Below are 20,333 nucleotides of genomic sequence, written 5' to 3'. Positions count from 1 at the left end.
ATAGAAAATTTTTGCAAATTTTTTGTTTCTATAGAAAATTTTTGCAAAATTTTATTTCTATAGAAAATTTCGGCAACATTTTATTTCTATAGACAATTTTTGCAAAATTTTATTTCTATAGACAATTTTTGCAAAATTTTATTTCTATGTAAATTTTGGCAAAATTTTATTTCTATAGAACATTTTTGCAAAATTTTATTTTTATAGAAAATTTCGGCAACATTTTATTTCTATAGACAATTTTTGCAAAATTTGATTTCTACAGACAATTTTTGCAAAATTTTATTTCTATAGAAAATTTTTGCAAAATTTTATGTCTATAAGAAATTTTGTCGAAATTTTATTTCTATAGAAAATTTTGTCGAAATTTTATTTCTGTAGGAAATTTTGTCAAAATTTTATATCTATAGAAAATTTTTTAAAATTTTGTTTCTATAGAAAATTTTGTCAAAATTTTATTTCTATAGAAAATTTTTGCAAAATTTATAGAAATAAAATCTTGGCAAAATTTTCTATAGAAATAAAATTTTGACAAATTTTTCTATAGAAATAAAAAATTTATAAAAATTTGTGAGTACCTGTGCACCCAAAGAAATTTGTTAGTAGGGACAGCAGAAAAGTCTGCTAAAACAGCAGAAAGTCTGCTGAAAAAGGGACAGCAATCACTGTTTGCTGAAATAGCAAATATTTTCTGCTATTTTTGAAGCTCGATTACACTAAAACATGTTTTATTTTGTCTAAAACAAATAAAAATGTCAACATAGGAGCTATCCTAACATAATTAAAGCAATATTTTATAAATATCTATAGTATTTGAACAAACATCTGAATATTTATCGAATTGAGGCATAACAGCCAACAAAATGTTTGCTGATCGTATTTAGGAGCTTGTAAGTGTATTACAGTGCAAAAATATACCAAAAACTGCTTTTGGTTCTTAAATATGCTTTGGGGAAAAATTTATAACCTAAAAATTTTATAAATTGTTCATTTGGCCCTGAAGTACAAAAATATAACAGCAGACATCGACTGCTGTTTTTTGCAGACTTCTATGAGTGGAGTTTGGCTTTTTCATAAGTATATATTAAAAAAGTGAAAATAATTTTTCCAAAATTTGGAAGGCTTAGAGAGTCTAGTTTTTCACACTTCCTATGTTTGCTTTTCAAAAAAAAAATCGGCCAAATTTGAAAAACCCAAAAATTCGATGTTTGCAAATGTCAATTTTTTTTTTGAAAATCCATTTTTTTTAATTAAAAAAAGCTAATAATCGACTTTTTGTTTCTCAATGTAGACTAGCAAATTTTGTCGATTTTGAAAATTTGGGTGTCTATCTTTAAAAATGTTGAAAATATCAGATTTTTTCCTAAAATGAAAAACTTGAAAAGTCGTTTATGGTATGGTCACGCTGGGCAAATATTTTATAGCAATAAAAAAAAATTTGCTCATACTTGCTATATTGCCTCAGAATAAGATTATTTTCCAAAATACCATATCTATAGATATTTCGAAAATGTAACTTTAAAAAAAGTGTGCTACTCATTTTAGTCATAATTTTGCATAGTGTGGTGTGGTCATACCCTTATTCGTTTGTTTTTGCTTGCCATTTACATAAAGTTGACCCTCCAACATTTTTAAAATGCCCAATTCTTACATTTGCCAAATTTTAAAAACGTCAATATTTGCAAAGGTCGAACATTTGGAGAATGTTTTGCCAAAAATTGCAAACGCCTATAATAGTTTTAAAAAACTAGAAATGAAAATATCGAGTTTTTCCACATAGCCTAATTTTATAAATCACTTGCATATACTCTAAATGTCATATTGCATCTATTACCATCACTCATAAAAACGTTTGCTATTAACAGCAGACGATCTCTTAATTCGTGGTCCATCGAAGAAAATAATTCCTAACATTTTGAAATTTTAAAAATCGACTTCCCTAAAATTAAAAATAAAAAATGAAAAGTTGACCTTTCCAGAATTTAAAAAATCTTTTTTTCACAATTTGCATAACCTACCGATAATATCGAAAAAAATTGTCCTTTATTTGGAAATGCGAAAAGTCGACATTTTAATTTCTATTGCAATTCCCAGAAGATACGCCAATAAATGATTTTTAGCATTCCAAATGATCAACGAAATGACAACCGAATTACGACTAAATAATAAATATTGCCATAATTAATTAATTTATAAAAAATATAAATCGAAAACAAAAACGAGAAAAAAACCAACGAATTGAATACCACAATAAAGTCCATTGTCATCAAATTAATATTTATAATAACGACAAATTTAAATTAAGTTTTATATTTTTATTTTTAATATATAATATAAACATATATTTTTTAATATATAAACACACACAATACACGCTCACACGCCTAAATTTAAAAAAAAGAAATTTCTTTATAAATAAAGTGAACATGATGAAAGAAAAACCAAACCTTATTTGTTATGAGTTTGTATTTTGATTTTGTTTTTGTTTTAGTTTAACATATATGGCTTATTTTTCTTAAACCACATCCTATGTTTTTTTTAGAAATTTTCTGTAGTTAGTTTTCCAGATTATATTTTTTTATTTAATATTAGAAAAATATGATCCCACTCCCATATTTTGTTTAATTGTAATGTAAACCCCATTTGCAAAAGATTCTGATTTTCCTATAGAAATTTTTGTTATGTTTTAACTACAAATTCATCACAATAAAGTTTGGTTTTTGTTTTAGACTAATTGCAATTTTTTTCCTGTATTAAAAACAAAACAAATTACATTACATTATTTATTATAAATTTATACTATTTTTTTAATGAATGCCATTTAAGAATCATTTCATACACATTGCTGCTTCATATTTACACATTTTTCCATTGCATATATTTCGCTTTTCATAATGTTGTTGCTGATAAACTTTGAGATGAATTTGTAGTTTGTACATCATTAAAATGCATAAGGTGGTTATGAAATGCAGGTCGGTCGACATTGGTGTAGTAACTATGCATTTTTTGGTCGATCGTTCGCTGTTCGACTTCATTCAGCGTTTGATAAACAACAAATACGTAGAACCGATGAAAAATTCATTTTCGTTTCTATAGAAATAACATTTTGAGAAAATTTTCTATAGAAATACCATTTTGAGAAAATTTTCTATAGAAATACCATTTTGAGAAAATTGTGTATAGAAATAAAATTTTGACAAAATTTTCTATAGAAATAAAATTTTGACAAAATTTTCTATAGAAATAAAATTTTCACAAAATTTTCTATAGAAATAAAATTTTCACAAAATTTTCTATAGAAATAAAATGTTGACAGAATTTTCTATAGAAATAAAATTTTGACAAAATTTTCTATATAAATAAAATTTTGACAAAATTTTCTATAGCAAAATTTTCTATAAAAATAAAATTTCGAGGAAAAAATTCTATAGTAATAAATTTTTGACAAAATTTTCTCTAGAAATAAAATTTTGAGAAAATTTTTTAAAGAAATAAAATGTTGACAAAATTTTCTATAGAAATAAAATTTTGACAAAAAAAATCTATAGAAATAAAATTTTGAGAAAAAAATTCTATAGTAATTACATTTTGACAAAATTTTCTATAGAAATAAAATTTTGTGAACATTTTCTATAAAATTTTGACAAAATATCTCTACAGATATAAAATTTTAACAACATTTTCTATAGAAATAAAATTTTGACAAAATTTTCTATAGAAATAAAATTTTGAGAACATTTTCTATAGAAATACCATTTTGAGAAAATTTTCTATAGAAATAAAATTTTGAGAAAATTGTCTAGAGAAATAAAATTTTGACAAAAAAATTCTATAGTATAAAATTTTGACAAAATTTTCTATAGAAATAAAATTTTGATAAAATTTTCTATAGAAATAAAATTTTGATAAAATTTTCTATAGAAATAAAATTTTGACAAAATTTTCTATAGAAATAAAATTTTGACAAAATTTTCTATAGAAATAAAATGTTCACAAAATTTTCTATAGAAATAAAATTTTGACAAAATTTTTCTATAAAAATAAAATTTCGACGAAAAAATTCTATAGTAATAAATTTTTGACAAAATTTTCTATAGAAATAAAATTTTGAGAAAATTTTCTAAAGAAATAAAATTTTGACAAAATTTTCTATAGAAATAAAATTTTGACAAAAAAATCTATAGAAATAAAATTTTTACAAAAAAAAATTCTATAGTAATTACATTTTGACAAAATTTTCTATAGAAATAAAATTTTGTGATTTTTTTGACAAAAAAAAACTATAGAAATAAATTTTTGACAAAAAAAATTCTATAGTAATTACATTTTGACAAAAATTTCTATAGAAATAAAATTTTGTGAACATTTTCTATAAAATTTTGACAAAATATCTCTACAGAAATAAAATTTTGAAAACATTTTCTATAGAAATAAAATTTTGACAAAATTTTCTATAGAAATAAAATTTTGACAAAATTTTCTATAGAAATAAAATTTTGACACAATTTTCTATAGGAATAAAATTTTGAGAACATTTTCTATAGAAATAAAATTTTGACAACATTTTCTAAAGAAATAAAATTTTGAAAAAATTTCCTATAGAAATAAAATTTTGAGAAAATTTTCTAATTTTCTAGCTCCCTGGTCTTCTGTTTACAGCTCCCTGTTCTCATCGTCATTTGTGCTTTTCCACATGGATCTAAGTTCTTTTTCAGTGCCGTTTCTCCAACACAGACCGGATTGCCTCGATGATCCTTTCGATCTACTTGTTCATTTCCCTTTGTTCCCAATCTCGTATCGACAGATCTTTTCCGTTATTCCCACCATGACAGAATTTTGACAAAATTTTCTATAGAAATAAAATTTTGAGAAAATGTTCTATAGAAATAAAATTTTGACAAAATTTTCTATGGAAATAAAATGTTGACAAAATTTTCTATAGAAACAAAATTTTCTATGGAAATAAAATTTCGACAAAAAAATTCTATAGTAATAAATTTTTGACAAAATTTTCTATAGAAATAAAATTTTGAGAAAATTTTCTAAAGAAATAAAATTTTTACAAAATTTTTTATAGAAATAAAATTTTGACAAAATTTTCTTTAGAAATAAAATTTTGACAAAAAATTTCTATAGAAATAAAATTTTGACAAAAAAAATTCTATAGTAATTAAATTTTGACAACATTTTCAATAGAAATAAAATATTGACAAAATTTTCTATAGAAATAAAATTTTGAGAAAATTTTCTAAAGAAATAAAATTTTGAGAAAATTTTCTATACGAATAAAATGTTGAGAAAATTTTCTATAGAAATAACATTTTTACAAAACTTTCTATAGAAATAAAGTTTTGACAAAATTTTCTAAAGAAATAAAATTTTGAAAAAATATTCTATAGAAATAAAATTTTGAGAAAATTTTCTAATTTTCTAGCTCCCTGGTCTTCTGTTTACAGCTCCCTGTTCTCATCGTCATTTGTGCTATTCCACATGGATCTAAGTTCTTTTTCAGTGCCGTTTCTCCAACACAGTCCGGATTGCCTCGATGGTCCTTTCGATCTACTTGTTCATTTCCCTTTGTTCCCAATCTCGTATCGACAGATCTATTCCGTTATTCCCACCATGACAGGCAAATATTTCAGGCTTTCTGTGAATTCTTTATGCTCTCTGGCCTGGAGCTGATGGCTATAGAAGGGGCTAAAAGTTTTTCTGGACCATAGGCCGGCCTCTCTACGCTTATGACAGGCTCCCTTAGACTATTCAGTATATTGTGATACTGTAGTTGTGAACTTCCCTCTTATCACTGAGGTTTGCCCGATTCCATGTTTATTTCCAGGGCTATGGAGTCGGATCCGGAGTCGGAGTCTTGGAGTCGGAGTCTGACAATTTTGCTGGAGTCGGAGTCGTAGAAATTTTGCTCTACTCCGACTCCGGCGAAACAAAATAGAGAAAAACACTTCATATCTTTGTAGCTAAAGAAATATTTCGACAAAAAAATTTTTAATCGAATAACGAAAAACGAAGTACTGGATTTCAGGTCATTCAAAGTGTATTTATATGGGTGAAATTTCACCGTGATATAAAATGTAGGTTTTACTAGAATATAGGCTTAATTGATCAATTGTATTGTCCATTTTTAACATATTAAAATATAGATTTTTGACCCTGTATATACTCTTGTCGAGTTCGAAGATGGGTCATACCGGACAATTTTGTGATATAGCACCTATATATAAACCCAACTTCCGATTTGTTTTAAGAAATTTTTCCCAGTCTAAAATTTTCATAAAATTTGTCAGAAATTTCGAATTTAGAGCTATTTGAGATCCATAAATAAATGCGGAAATTTCCCAGATTTTGAGATAGCCCTACATAATTACTTGAGAAATCTCCTTACACAGAAAAAAAAATTCACGAAAAATTTTCCAATTAAAATTTTAATTGAGTTTTAAAAAATATTCAATTAAAAATTTAATTGAATCAACAAATTTTTTAATTGAAACAAAAATCAATCACAAAAATTAATAGTATCAATTAATTTTTTAATTGGATCAATTAATTTTTTAATTGACCTTCAATTAATTTTTTAATTGATACTATCATTTCTGTGATTGAAGACATTTCAATTAAAAAATTAATTGGATCAATTAATTTCGTGATTGAATCAGAAAAAAATTTTTTTGTGTGTATACACCCGATGTCCTTGGAAGCTGTAATTTTAAATTAAACCTCTGCCAACGTGATTTATTTTTTATAAAATGCGTATATAGACCAATACCAGGATTTTACTTTTTAAACTTCTGAAAGCCTAATTATTTTTTGAAATTTTGTGGTTTTATAAATATATATTCTGGAGATTGTTGTTATACCCATATTTTGATGTGGTCTCTATATAGTTTTATGTCGTATTTTCATTTATGGGCCTGAAATTAAAATGTAGAGTTCTTTACATCCCTAAAATGCTGAGGTTTGTCGTCGAGTCGTATCAAAGTAAATATTTTAAATTAGAGTTCTTTTGGACATATAAACACATATGGCAAAATAGAATACTTATATCGGTTTATTTTTGGAACACTACACCTTAAAATTACATTTGGAATACTGTTAAAATGAGATTTAGGTACACCACCTGAAGTCGACTCCGGAGTCGGAGTCGAGGCTAATAAGAAATGCTGGAGTCGGAGTCGAGCAAAATTGACTCGACTCCTCAGCCCTGTTTATTTCCATAACAAAGGACCTCCACTTTTCAGACCCCCTTCTATTTCTGAAATTGTTGTCTGCCATGCAGGATTCACTATGCAGGCCAAACGCTGGGACTGGGGTTAGTTCAATCTCTGTGACTGAGTTCGGTCTGAGAAAATTTTGTCAAAATTTTATTTCTATAGAGAATTTATCAAAATTTTATTTCTATAGAAAATTTTTTGAAAATTTTATTTCTATAGAAAATTTTCTGAAAATTTTATTTCTATAGAAAATTTTCTGACAATTTTATTTCTATAGAAAATTTTCTGAAAATTTTATTTCTATAGAAAATTTTGTTAAAATTTTATTTCTATAGAAAATTTTGTCAAAATTTTATTTCTATAAAAAATTTTGTCAAAATTTTATTTCTATAGAAAATTTTGTCAAAATTTTATTTCTTTAAAAAAATTTTGTCAACATTTTATTTCTATAGAAAATTTTGTCAAAATTTTATTTCTATAGAAAATTTTGTCAAAATTTTATTTGTATAAAAATTTTACTGACATTTTTTTGTATAGAAAATTTTCTGAAAATTTTATTTCTATAGAAATTTTTTTGTCAAAATTTTAATTCTATAGAAATTTTTTGTCAAAATTTTAATTCTATAGAAATTTTTTGTCAAAATCCCGATTACCAAAAATGAAGGTTAATTTAATTTTACATTTCCAATGTGTTTGGTTTTTTGATTATTATTTTTGGTCCGTTTATTAGTTTCAAAATTTTCCCATCTAATTAAGCTATCAGACCTAAGGTTGTTTTCCGCAAATAAAAAGACTTTTATTGCATTGTTCCCAACGTTTCGACAATTTTTGTTGTCTTCTTCAGGGGAGTTCGTCTATTAAATGTTTTGTTTTTGTTTTCAGCACCCGGTAAGAAAACTGCTATGGCCGTACCACCTGGTTCATCGAATGCATCTGGAACATCGACAGTGACCACAACATCCGTTAGTACTGTTCCCCAAGTACAATCGGTACAATCGCTACATACGCTACAAACGGTGCAAGTTAAGAAGGACCCAGATGCTAATCAAGGACAAACAACAATGACAGTGACTACTAATAATGGACAACAACAACAACAACAGCAGCAGCAAACGCAACAGCAACAACAACAAGTACAACAAGTCCAAGTGCAGCAGACGCAACAGATCCAGCAACATCATATCATAGATCAAAGCGGTAATATATCGACGACCACCACAACAACAACGCCACAACAGCAGTCGGTCCAACAACAAGCTAACCAACAACAACAACAGCAGCAGCAAACGCAGCAGGGCCAGCAAATAGTAACACAAACCGAAAATACAGATGGCACCACCTCGCTATCCATAGCCCAGGTTCAAACTCTGCAGGGTCATCAGATTTTGGGCAATATTAATCAGGTGAATATGACTGAATACCAAACACATTCAACATTGTGATGAGGATGACAATGAGATGAGATTTATGAGACAATGACAAATTCAAAAAAAAAAAATATTAAGACAAAGAAAAAATATTCTTGTGCAACAAGAATATTTCACTAAGCAACACAACAATTTTTAGATTTTTTTGTAAAGAAAAACGTATTTTTTTTGAAAAAGTTCCTAAAAACTGCTAGAGAAAAAGTAAAAAATATTTACTTAATAACATAGTGAGCTATAATATGCATTTGAATTAAAATAAATTATGCATTAATTTCTTTTAATTTAAAATATTTTACTTTAAGAAAATTTAAAAATTTTTTTTGAAAAGAAATTTTGTTTAGAAAATTTAAATTTTTTGTTGTCTGTAAAAATCCTGGTATCCATTATTGTATGGCCAATACTGAAAAATTGTTGTGTTGTTTAATCTCGTTTTTTAAGTGCAATTTTAATGTTAAACTTAATAGCCCTTAAGCCGCCCCCCCACATCCAATGAAAATACTTCTCTCCCCCCATCTATAACAAATCCTCAATACCATAATGTTTTTATTAATTGTACTAATCTTAGTTATTCCTTATTACCACCTACATATAAATCATGTCTTTCTTTGGAAATAAATTTATATTGTTTTTATAAACTGTGTAGTATAATTATGTTGAATAGAGAAATTTTTATTTTCACCCCCTCTTTATGTTTTTGGTAAATTGTTTCATTTACGTAGAGCTTGTAAAAAATGTTTCCTTTTAAAATTTTGGTTATATTTTGGCTTATATACTAGAGAATCTGTTTTAATTGTGTATTTAAATATGAGCTTGTAGTAGCTTTTGGTAATGTAGATTAATGCTACGTACTACACAATCTTTTTGTAAAAATATTAATTGTTTAAATTTACTTATTTTTACTTACACATAAGTAAAAACACCTTTTTCTAAATATTTTTGTAATAAGTTTCAAAAGGGTTAACAGTTTTGAATAAGATTTTACCTAAAAAAAAAACTAAATAATATAGATTACACAATATTTAGGATTTTTCTTTTTACTATAGAAATAATTATTTTCCTTAATCGTTGTAGGATCACGGTTGCCACAGATGCCAAAAAATGGTAATTGCTTACTGTTTGGTAGGAATAAAATTTTGAGAAAATTTTCTATAGAAATAAAATTTTGAGAAAATTTTCTGTAGAAATAAAATTTTGAGAAAATTTCTAAATTTTCTATAGATTTCGTTATTTTTACTTATTACTATAGAAATACAATTTTGACAAAATTTTCTATAGAAATAAAATTTTGACAAAATTTTCTATATAAAAAACGTTTGACAAAATTTTATTTTTATAGGAAATTTTGACAAAATATCCTATAGAAATAAAATGTTGACAACATTTTTTATAGCAATAAAATTTTGACAAAATTTTCTATAGAAATAAAATTTTGACAAACTTTTCTATAGAAATAAAAGTTTGACAAAATTTTCTATAGCAATAAAATTTTGACAACATTTTCTATAGAAATAAAATTTTGACAAAATTTTGTAAAATTTTTCTATAGAAATAAAGTTTTGACAAAATTTTCTATAGAAATAAAATGTTGAGAAATTTTTCTATAAAAATAAAATGTTGAGAAAATTTTCTATGGAAACAAAATGTTGAGAAAATTTTCTATATTAATAAAATTTTGACAAAATTTTCTATAGAAATAAAATTTTGACAACATTTTCTATAGAAATAAAATTTTGACAAAATTTCTATAGCAATAAAATTTTGACAAAATTTTCTATAGAAATAAAATTGTGCAAAAATTTTCTATAGAAATAAAATTTTGACAAAATTTCTATAGAAATAAAATGTTGACAAAATTTTCTATAGCAATAAAATTTTGACAAAATTTTCTATAGAAATCAAATTTTGACAAAATTTTGTAAAAATTTTCTATAGAAATAAAGTTTTGACAAAATTTTCTATAGAAATAAAATGTTGAGAAATTTTTCTATAAAAATAAAATGTTGAGAAAATTTTCTATGGAAACAAAATGTTGAGAAAATTTTCTATATTAATAAAATTTTGATAAAATTTTGATAAAATTTTGACAAAATTTTCTATAGAAATATAATGTTGACAAAATTTTCTATAGAAATAAAATTTTGATAAAAATTTTCTATAGAAATAAAATTTTGACAAAATTTTCTATAGAAATAAAATTTTGACAATATTTTCTATAGAAATAAAATTTTGACAAAATTTTCTATAGAAATAAAATTTTGACAAAATTTTCTATAGCAATAAAATTTTGACAAAATTTTCTATAGAAATAAAATTTTGACAAAATTTTCTATAGCAATAAAATTTTGACAACATTCTCTATAGAAATAAAATTGTGACAAAATTTCTATAGCAATAAAATTTTGACAAAATTTTCTATAGAAATAAAATTGTGCAAAAATTTTCTATAGAAATAAAATTTTGACAAAATTTCTATAGAAATAAAATGTTGACAAAATTTTCTATAGCAATAAAATTTTTACAAAATTTTATAAAGCAATAAAATTTTGACAAAATTTTCTATAGAAATAAAATTTTGACAAAATTTTGTAAAAATTTTCTATAGAAATAAAGTTTTGACATAATTTTCTATAGAAATAAAATGTTGAGAAATTTTTCTATAAAAATAAAATGTTGAGAAAATTTTCTATGGAAACAAAATGTTGAGAAAATTTTCTATATTAATAAAATTTTGATAAAATTTTGACAAAATTTTCTATAGAAATATAATGTTGACAAAATTTTCTATAGAAATAAAATTTTGATAAAAATTTTCTATAGAAATAAAATTTTGACAAAATTTTCTATAGAAATAAAATTTTGACAATATTTTCTATAGAAATAAAATTTTGACAAAATTTTCTATAGAAATAAAATTTTTACAAAATTTTCTATAGAAATAAAATTTTGACAAAATTTTCTATAGAAATAAAATTTTGACAAAATTTTCTATAGAAATAAAATTTTGACAAAATGTTCTATATTAATAAAATTTTGATAAATTTTTCTATAGAAATAAAATTTTGGCAAACTTTTTTTATAGAAATAAAATTTTGCAAAAATTTTCTATAGAACTAAAATTTTAACAAAATTTTCTATAGAAATAAAATTTTGCAAAAATTTTCTATAGAAATAAAATTTTGACAAAATTTTCTATAGAAATAAAAGTTTGACAAAATTTTCTATAGAAATAACATTTTGATACAATTTTCTATAGAAAACAAATTTTGACAAAGTTTTCTATAGAAAACAAATTTTGACAAAGTTTTCTATAGAAATAAAATTTTGCAAACATTTTCTATGGAAATAAAATATTGGCAGAATAAGATTTTCATTTTTTTTTTTAATTTTGGTAGATTTTTTTTAGGCTCGAGTTGCAACCGTGCATAGGATACCAGTTTTTAAAATTTGCTTCCTAGATATAAGCAAAAAAGCCTTAATTCACAGGATGCAAATTACTATAAAGAAACACATTCTTGGTTTAATGAAATATTTGTAAATTAGCTGAGATTTTGATATTCGGAATTAAAGATCAAATAACTTCAAAAATAGTCAAATTGTATGGTATTGCCATTTTTATAAATTAAAGCTTTGTCAAATCACAATAGCAATTTATTGTGAATAAGTTTCATTTAAGTAGCTGGCATTCATAGACAATTTTATGCTATCAGATAAATTTGTTATTAACATCAACCAAAACCCAAATCTGCTGAAAACGTGAAAGCAAATATTCAGGTCTAAAATAACAAATAGAATTTTCTATTTAATCCTCAAAGGCTCGAAAATTGCCTTACATTATCCTAAAAACCATTTTAATGGTAGTTTTCTTTATTTTCCTATAAAAATATTGTTCTAAAATTTAAATATGCACTCAGTAGTAAAAGCAAAGAAGTGTGCTTTCAGCAAAAAATAAGTCAGTTATTAGGCTTTTTATTTTTTAGTACTGGATAACCAAGCCATGAGGCATAGAATAAAATAGAAATAAATTTTTGCAAAATTTTTATATAGAAATAAAATTTTGCAAACATTTTCTATAGAAAAAAAATTTTGACAACATTTTCGACAAATTTTTCTATAGAAATAAAATTTTGATAAAAATTTCCTAAATTTTGACAAAATTTTCTATATTAATAAAATTTTAACAAAATTTTCTATAGAAATAAAATTTTGCACAAATTTTCTTTAGAAATAACATTTTGACAAACTTTTCTATAGAAATAAAAATTTTGAGAAAATTTTCTATAGAAATAAAATTTTGAAAAAATTTTTTATAGAAATAAAATTTTGAAAAAAAAATTTCTATAGAAATAAAATTTTGAAAAAAAAATTTATATAGATAAAATTTTGAAAAAATTTTCTATAGAAATAAAATTTTGACAGAGTTGCATAATTTCGCACTAGCCCTGAAAAAATTAATTTAGGGATTATTTTAGTCCGTCACGGCTTCACTATCCAGTACAAGAAAACAAAAAAAAAAAAACAAATGGGCCTATCGGAGTTTTTGAAGCAGATTTTATTAAACATTTATTCAAGCAATTCATTTTGTATTTGGAGCTAAACCATTTTTTTAATAGTTGTTTTTTTTTTTAACTAAGGATGTTAATAATTAGTTTAATTATTTTTGTTATATTGTATAATCTACGATATTTTGTTCTATTTTCTATTCGTAAAAACTGAACTTTAATGCTAATCCTATATAATTTGTTCTATAAGTTTGTATTTGTTAGTTTAACTATCTAGTTCTTAGTTTTTAATATACACTTATGTAGTATAAAGAGTTATTTTTCCCTAACTATTTCTATTACTATTTTACTTAATTATTTTATATATGTATTGGAGGAATATTTACAATTTAGTTTAATTTTTGTTTTTGTTCATATTCCTCTATAAATCGTTGGTAGGAAAACTAAAATAATTTATGGCATACACAAAAACACACCTAATGTTAATGTATATATATATTTTTTTTTTAATACAAACAACAATAAAATATTTAAAACAAAAAAAAAAGTGAACAGCTTACTAACATTTTTATTTTGAATTTTTAATTGCGTTTTGTTTTTGATTCTTTTACTTTAAAATTATTTGCCCTTTTTACTTGGTGGTTTACTATGTTGCTATATTCTATTTTCCCTTCATCATTTTGCTTCCATTATACTTAGTTTCTTTGTAAAGCTTTGCATGATGTCTCCTAAGTTTTTGCCTTCGTATGTTACAGTGATTTGGTATACATTGTATAGGCTATGATTAATTTTCGATTATTCTCAATGTTTTCCTGAATTTCCCACCATTCCATCCTAGCAACCTTCCATAAATAAATTTAAGGGTCTTATGGGGCATTAAGATGTACGTAAGATGGCGGTTCCCTTGTGGTAATTTTTTCATCCTCCGATTACTATCCCCTCCATTAGTAATTGGGAAAACTTTTACTCTGTTGGTTAAGCTTCACTTTTGGTTTAGTCAACGCATGGTTTAAACTGAAATCAATACAAACATTTTATGTCTATAGAAAATTTTATCAAAATTTTATTTCTATAGAAAATGTTGTCAAAATTATATTTCTATAGAAAAATTTGTCAGAATTTTCCTATAGAAAATTTTGTCAAAGTTTTATTTTTATAGAAAATTTTTATCAAAATTTCACATCTATAGAAAATTTTCTCAAAATTTCACATCTATAGAAAATTTTCTCAAAATTTCACATCTATAGAAAATTTTCTCAAAATTTTATTTCTATAGAAAATTTTGACAAAATTTTATTTCTATACAAAAATTAGTCAAAAGTTTATTTCTCTCGAAAAATTTTGTCAAAGTTTTTTCCCCATAGAAAATTTTGTCAAAATTTTATTTCTATAGAATATTTTGCAGAAATTTACAATAGAAATAAAGTTTGAAGAAAATTTCCTATAGAATTAAAATTTTGACAAAATTTTCTATAGAAATAAAATTTTGACAAAATTTTCTAAACAAATAAAATGTTGACAAAATTTTCTATAGAAATAAAATTTTGATATAAAATTTTCTATATAAATAAAATTTTGACACAAAATTGTCTATAGATATAATATTAAAAAAAAAAATTCTATAGTAGTCAAAATTTCGACAGAATTTACTATAGAAGTAAAATTTTTGACAACATTTTTTAAAGAAATAAAAAAAATAAAATCAGAATTTGACAAAATTTTCTATAAAACCAAAATTTTATTCATTCACGAAATTAATTGATCCAATTAATTTTTTAATTGAAATATCTTCAATCACAGTTTTACCGGGGCATAAAAAAATACTTGATTTAAAGAATGATTGATATTTCTATAGAAAATGTTGTCAAAATTATATTTCTATAGAAAATTTTGTCAGAATTTTATTTCTATAGACAATTTTGTCAAAATTTTATTTTTATAGAAAATTTTCTCAAAATTTTATTTCTATAGAAAATTTTCTAAAAATTTCACATCTATAGAAAATTTTCTCAAAATTTCACATCTATAGAAACTTTTCTCAAAGTTTTATTTCTATAGAAAATTTTGACAAAATTTTATTTTTCTATAAAAATTTGTCAAAAGTTTATCTCTCTAGAAAAATTTTGTCAAAGTTTTTTTCTCCATAGAAAATTTTGTCAAAATTTTATTTCTATAGAAAATTTTGTTAAAAGTTTATTTCTATAGAAAATTTTGTTAAAAATTTATTTTTATAGAAAATTTTGTTAAAAGTTTATTTCTATAGAAAATTTTGTTAAAAATTTATTTCTATAGAAACTTGTTTTTAAATTTTACTTCTATAGAATATTTTGTGAAAATTTTATTTCTATAGAATTTTTTTTCAAAATTTTTATTTCTATAGAAATTTTTTTTCAAAATTTTATTTCCATAGAAAATTTTGCCGAAATTTTATTTCTATAGAAAATTTTGTCAAAATTTTTATTTCTATAGAAAATTTTTTCAAATTTTTTTTCTATAGAAAATTTTGTCAAAATTTTATTTCTATAGAAAATTTTCTCAAAATTTCACATCTATAGACAATTTTGTCAAAATTTTATTTCTATAGAAAAGTTTGTTAAAAGTTTATTTCTATAGAAAATGTTGTTAAAAATTTATTTCTATAGAAACTTGTTTTTAAATTTTACTTCTATAGAAAATTTTGTCAAAATTTTATTTCTATAGAAAATTTTGTCAAAATTTTATATCTATAGAAAATTTTGTCAATATTTTATTTCTATAGAAAATTTTGTTAAAAGTTTATTTCTATAGAAAATTTTGTTAAAAGTTTATTTCTATAGAAAATTTTGTTAAAAGTCTATTTCTATAGAAAATTTTGTTAAAAGTTTATTTCTATAGAAAATTTTGTTAAAAGTTTATTTCTATAGAATTTTTTTTAAATTTTATTTCTATAGAAAATTTTGTTCAAAGTTTATTTCTCTAGATTTTTTTTTTAAATTTTATTTCTATAGAAAATTTTGTCAAATATTTATTTCTATAGAAAATTTTGTCAAATATTTATTTCTATAGAAAATGTTGTAAAAATGTTATTTCTATGGAAAATTTTGTTAAAAGTTTATTTCTATAGAAAATTGTGTCAAAATTTTATTTCTATAGAAAATTTTGTCTAAATTTTATTTCTATAGAAAATTTTGTTAACATTTTATTTCTATAGAAAATGTTGTAAACATTTTATTTCTATAGAAAATTTTGTTAAGTTTATTTCTATAGAAAATTTTGTTAAAATTTTATTTTTAATGGGAACACGCCGCTTGTCGATTGTTGAATTTCCGTTGTACCTACCGCTGTCGTTGTGTTGACATACTAACGATTTCAATAGCAGACACATTAGGGATTTCATTGATTGACATTAATTTGCCTTCTCTGGATGTGGCCATAAAAGTCTGGTATAGACTTTTGCATGCTAATACAAGAGTTTCGCCAGGTATTTCTGTATGGGTTAGTTTTACAGTAGTTTGGGCATTTATAGCTTTACTTTATATATATGAAGACATTGATAAAAACTATTAACTCATACATAATTTTGTACTCATCACATTAAATGTTGTTGTTTTTGTAACAAATAATATCTCGTCACTAAAAGAATACTAATCAATGTTTGTTCTCTTTTTACTCTCTTTTTTATTTCTTGTAACGCATAAATTCTTCGCGCTCCCTTATTCTCTCTCTCGCTCTCGTCGAATGTTTCAATGTTAATGAAATAACAACAATGCCATCTTATGACATGTGCCCCGCTATATCATACCATCATTACATACATCCATACATCATTTTGGATGGGAAATCCACAACTAACCCCATCATCATTACAAATATGTTATTATTGTTAACCATCATCACCAAAACTACCACTACCACCACCTTGCCGACCCTCTATTCTATGTGTGTGCCAATGCTTTGCACACATTCTGCTTATTTAGGGCAACAATAAGAATATTTTGGTAAAGAAGGTTTTCATTTTAAAAGGCAGTAATAATACGTAATGATGATCCAACGATATGATCTGCGGCTCCTCCGATACAACAACGGACAACGGAGTCGAGGTCGTAACGGGCACAGGGGTCACAGCTACTAGCACAGCTGGGGCCACAACGACGACAACAGCAGCTAATGAAACGGTCCATACGAGTGGTGGTGCCAATACGAGTAGTGGTAATGCCACAGTTATTAGTGGAAATGGTGAAGTTCTAAATGTCACAGCCGCCGAATTGGCCCAAATGGTTAGTGGAGCCCAAGGCAATGTACAAATAACCACATCACAACCATTGACAAGAGCCACACGTCGCATGTTAAGAGGTCATGCGACCACAAATGCGGCAGGCGAAAGGGTTTTACTTATAAATTATATATCACCGAATTCGTCAGCAAATAGTAGTGGTACATCTTCCCACAATAACAGCAACACCATCACCACCACCGTCTCCAGTAGTAATAATCATCATACAGGCACAAGTAGTTCCAGCACTTCGGGTATTATACAGCCCTCAACATCGGGTATAACAACAACAAGACGCGTTATACAAACCAGAGCCCATCATCATCAACATCATGGGACCACCACCACCAGTAGTGCAATGAATCAAAGCAGTAGCAATACCCTAGCGACTACGACCACGACACCCGTTACCTTAGCTGGCCTTGGCTCGGAGGTCACCGTTACATTGAAGAGATCGAATAAATCTCAACAACAACAGCAGCAGCATCAACATCAAAGCTCCGCCGCAGATCATATTATACGACATGCGAATAATCATCCGCATCATCATCATGTCACCACCACATCTAGAACAACGACAGCAACATCTGTATCACCTCCGCCATTAGTATTTACCACAAGTGCCGCCCATGCGGAAGAATTGCAACATCATGAATTACACGAAGAATTACAGGAAGATCAAAGACATCATCATCACCACCACCAACATCAGTCCCAAACGCAATACCAGCAACAACATCAAGTTATCATTCATCATCATACCCACTCGGATGCTCATCAATTGCAGCAATATCAAAGTTCGGATCATCATCAGCCTCATCTAATGAGTATTCAAACTCAGACCCAAGCCACATCGGCTGATATGGATGATGAAGATCTTTTGGAATATGGTACCACCAATGTGGACCAAGTGGTTGAGGCTGCCATGTCTGTAGATGCCGAAGATGTTGAGGAGGTTGTGGAAACCCATCATATCCAACAATTGCATACAGTTCAATTGCAAACACAAACGGGCGAATGTCTTGATGATGAGGGAGAAGTGGAGGAAGTATATTTGTAATAAACAAGGGGCGGGGAAAGGGAATTAAAACAAAACGAATCTGAGATTCGTTAACCTAGAATGGTAAATGGGATATATATATATTTTTTTTTTGTAAAATACAAATATTGTGTAATAACGCCCACATAGTCTATAGAAAATGAAGATATATTTTTTTTAAGTTTATCTTTAATATTATTATTTTTTTTTTTATATATTTACAAAACTTACATACACAAAAGTGTTGCAATTTTAATTAACAAAAAAGAAAAAAATGCAATTTATTATAAATACTTAAATAAATAGAATTAAGTAATTTTACATTGTGGTTTATGTATAAACAAAAATATATAATTACTTATATATACGTATAGATTTTAATATACATACATACACCCACACATATACATACATATGTATATGTTTTGTAAAAAGTTTAGTTGTAAGATTTTCCTGTAAAGATGAGATCTAATAATGAAATTCTTTAAAACAAAGTTTCTTTGAAGAAATAAAAAAATGCCTTGTGTTTTAATTTTCTAGGGTAAATGTATCAAAAAAAAAAAAACAAAAAGATGCGAAAGAAAAGCATAGCACTTTGAAAGTGTTTTGAATTCAAACATATTTCAAACGTTTGACTTTAATGGATTCTAATCTGCAATGTTGCCACATCTCTCATGCAGATACAATTGAGAAACGCTTAAAGTAGGTGGGTATTGCTTATGGATAATAATAAAAATAATTGATATACAGAAATAAAGAAAAAAAAATTTGTTGACAAAATTTTCTATAGAAATAAAATTTTGCAATTTTTTCTATAGAAATAAAATTTGGAAATGTTTTCTATAGAAATAAAATTTTGCAAAAATTTTCTATAGAAATAAAATTTTGCAAAAATTTACAATAGAAATAAAATTTTGAAAAAATTTTCTATAGAAATAAAATTTTGCAAAAATTTTCTATAGAAATAAAATTTTGCAATTTTTTTCTATAGAAATAAAATTTTGCAAAAACTTTCTATAGAAATAAAATTTTGACAAAACTTTCTATAGAAATAACATTTTGCAAAAATTTTCTATAGAAATAAAATTTTGACAAAATTTTCTATAGAAATAAAATGTTGAAAAAATTTACAATGGAAATAAAATTTGAAGAAAATTTTCTATAGAATTAAAATTTTGACAAAATTTTCTATAGAAATAAAATTTTGACAAAAATTTCTATAGAAATAAAATTTTGACAAAATTTTCTAAATAAATAAAATTTTGACAAAATTTTCTATAGAAATAAAATTTTGACAAAATTTCCTATAGAAATAAAATTTTGACAAAATTTCCTATAGAAATAAAATTTTGACAAAATTTTCTATAGAAATAAAATTTTGATATAAAATTTTCCATATAAATAAAATTTTGACACAAAATTGTCTATAGATATAATATTTAAAAAAAATTCTATAGAAGTCAAAGTTTCGACAGAATTTACTATAGAAGCAATATTTTTGACAACATTTTTTATAGAAATAAAAATTTTTCAGAATTTGACAAAATTTTCTATAAAACTAAAAGTTTATTCAATCACGAAATTAATTGATCCAATTAATTTTTTAATTGAAATGTCTTCAATCACAGTTTTACCGGGGCATAAAAAAATACTTGATTTAAAAATTGATTGATTTCATTAGCAAATTTCAATTAATTTTTTAATTGATTCAATTAAAAATTTAATTGTGGTTGATTTCAAAACTCAATTAATTTGTTTATTAAAAAGTAACTATTTTCTGACTATTGACTGACTGAGTTTTTGTTTGACTAAAAACTAATTGTTTGAAATAAATTTTTAATTAAAAATTCACTGACTTACGCGTTTGATTAAAAAGTTGCATCAATTCATTGT

The 20,333-nt window shown here is 24.5% G+C and overlaps 1 protein-coding gene across 6 annotated transcripts in view; it reads left to right on the top strand.

Moving 5' to 3' along the window:
* Trl (Trithorax-like) overlaps positions 1-17,323 on the top strand; it is a 37,920-nt gene extending 20,597 nt beyond the window's left edge. For 4 of the 6 annotated variants that reach the window (XM_075306103.1, XM_075306101.1, XM_075306102.1 and 1 more), the window contains 2 exons: positions 8,106-8,626; positions 17,106-17,305. In XM_075306103.1, coding sequence (XP_075162218.1) covers positions 8,106-8,626; positions 17,106-17,168 — 584 coding nt within the window. In that variant the 3' untranslated portion in view covers positions 17,169-17,305. Of the gene's footprint in view, positions 1-8,105; positions 9,340-17,105 lie in introns of those variants that run through there. The other 2 variants (XM_075306105.1, XM_075306104.1) reach the window with 2 other exon arrangements.
* Positions 17,324-20,333: the final 3,010 nt, after the last annotated feature.

The sequence above is a fragment of the Haematobia irritans genome, chromosome 4 (genome assembly GCF_050003625.1).
Source record: "Haematobia irritans isolate KBUSLIRL chromosome 4, ASM5000362v1, whole genome shotgun sequence".
Lineage (NCBI taxonomy): Eukaryota > Metazoa > Arthropoda > Insecta > Diptera > Muscidae > Haematobia > Haematobia irritans.
The sequence above is the reverse complement of the archived record's forward strand: the minus strand, read 5'-3'. Positions and strand labels throughout refer to the sequence as shown.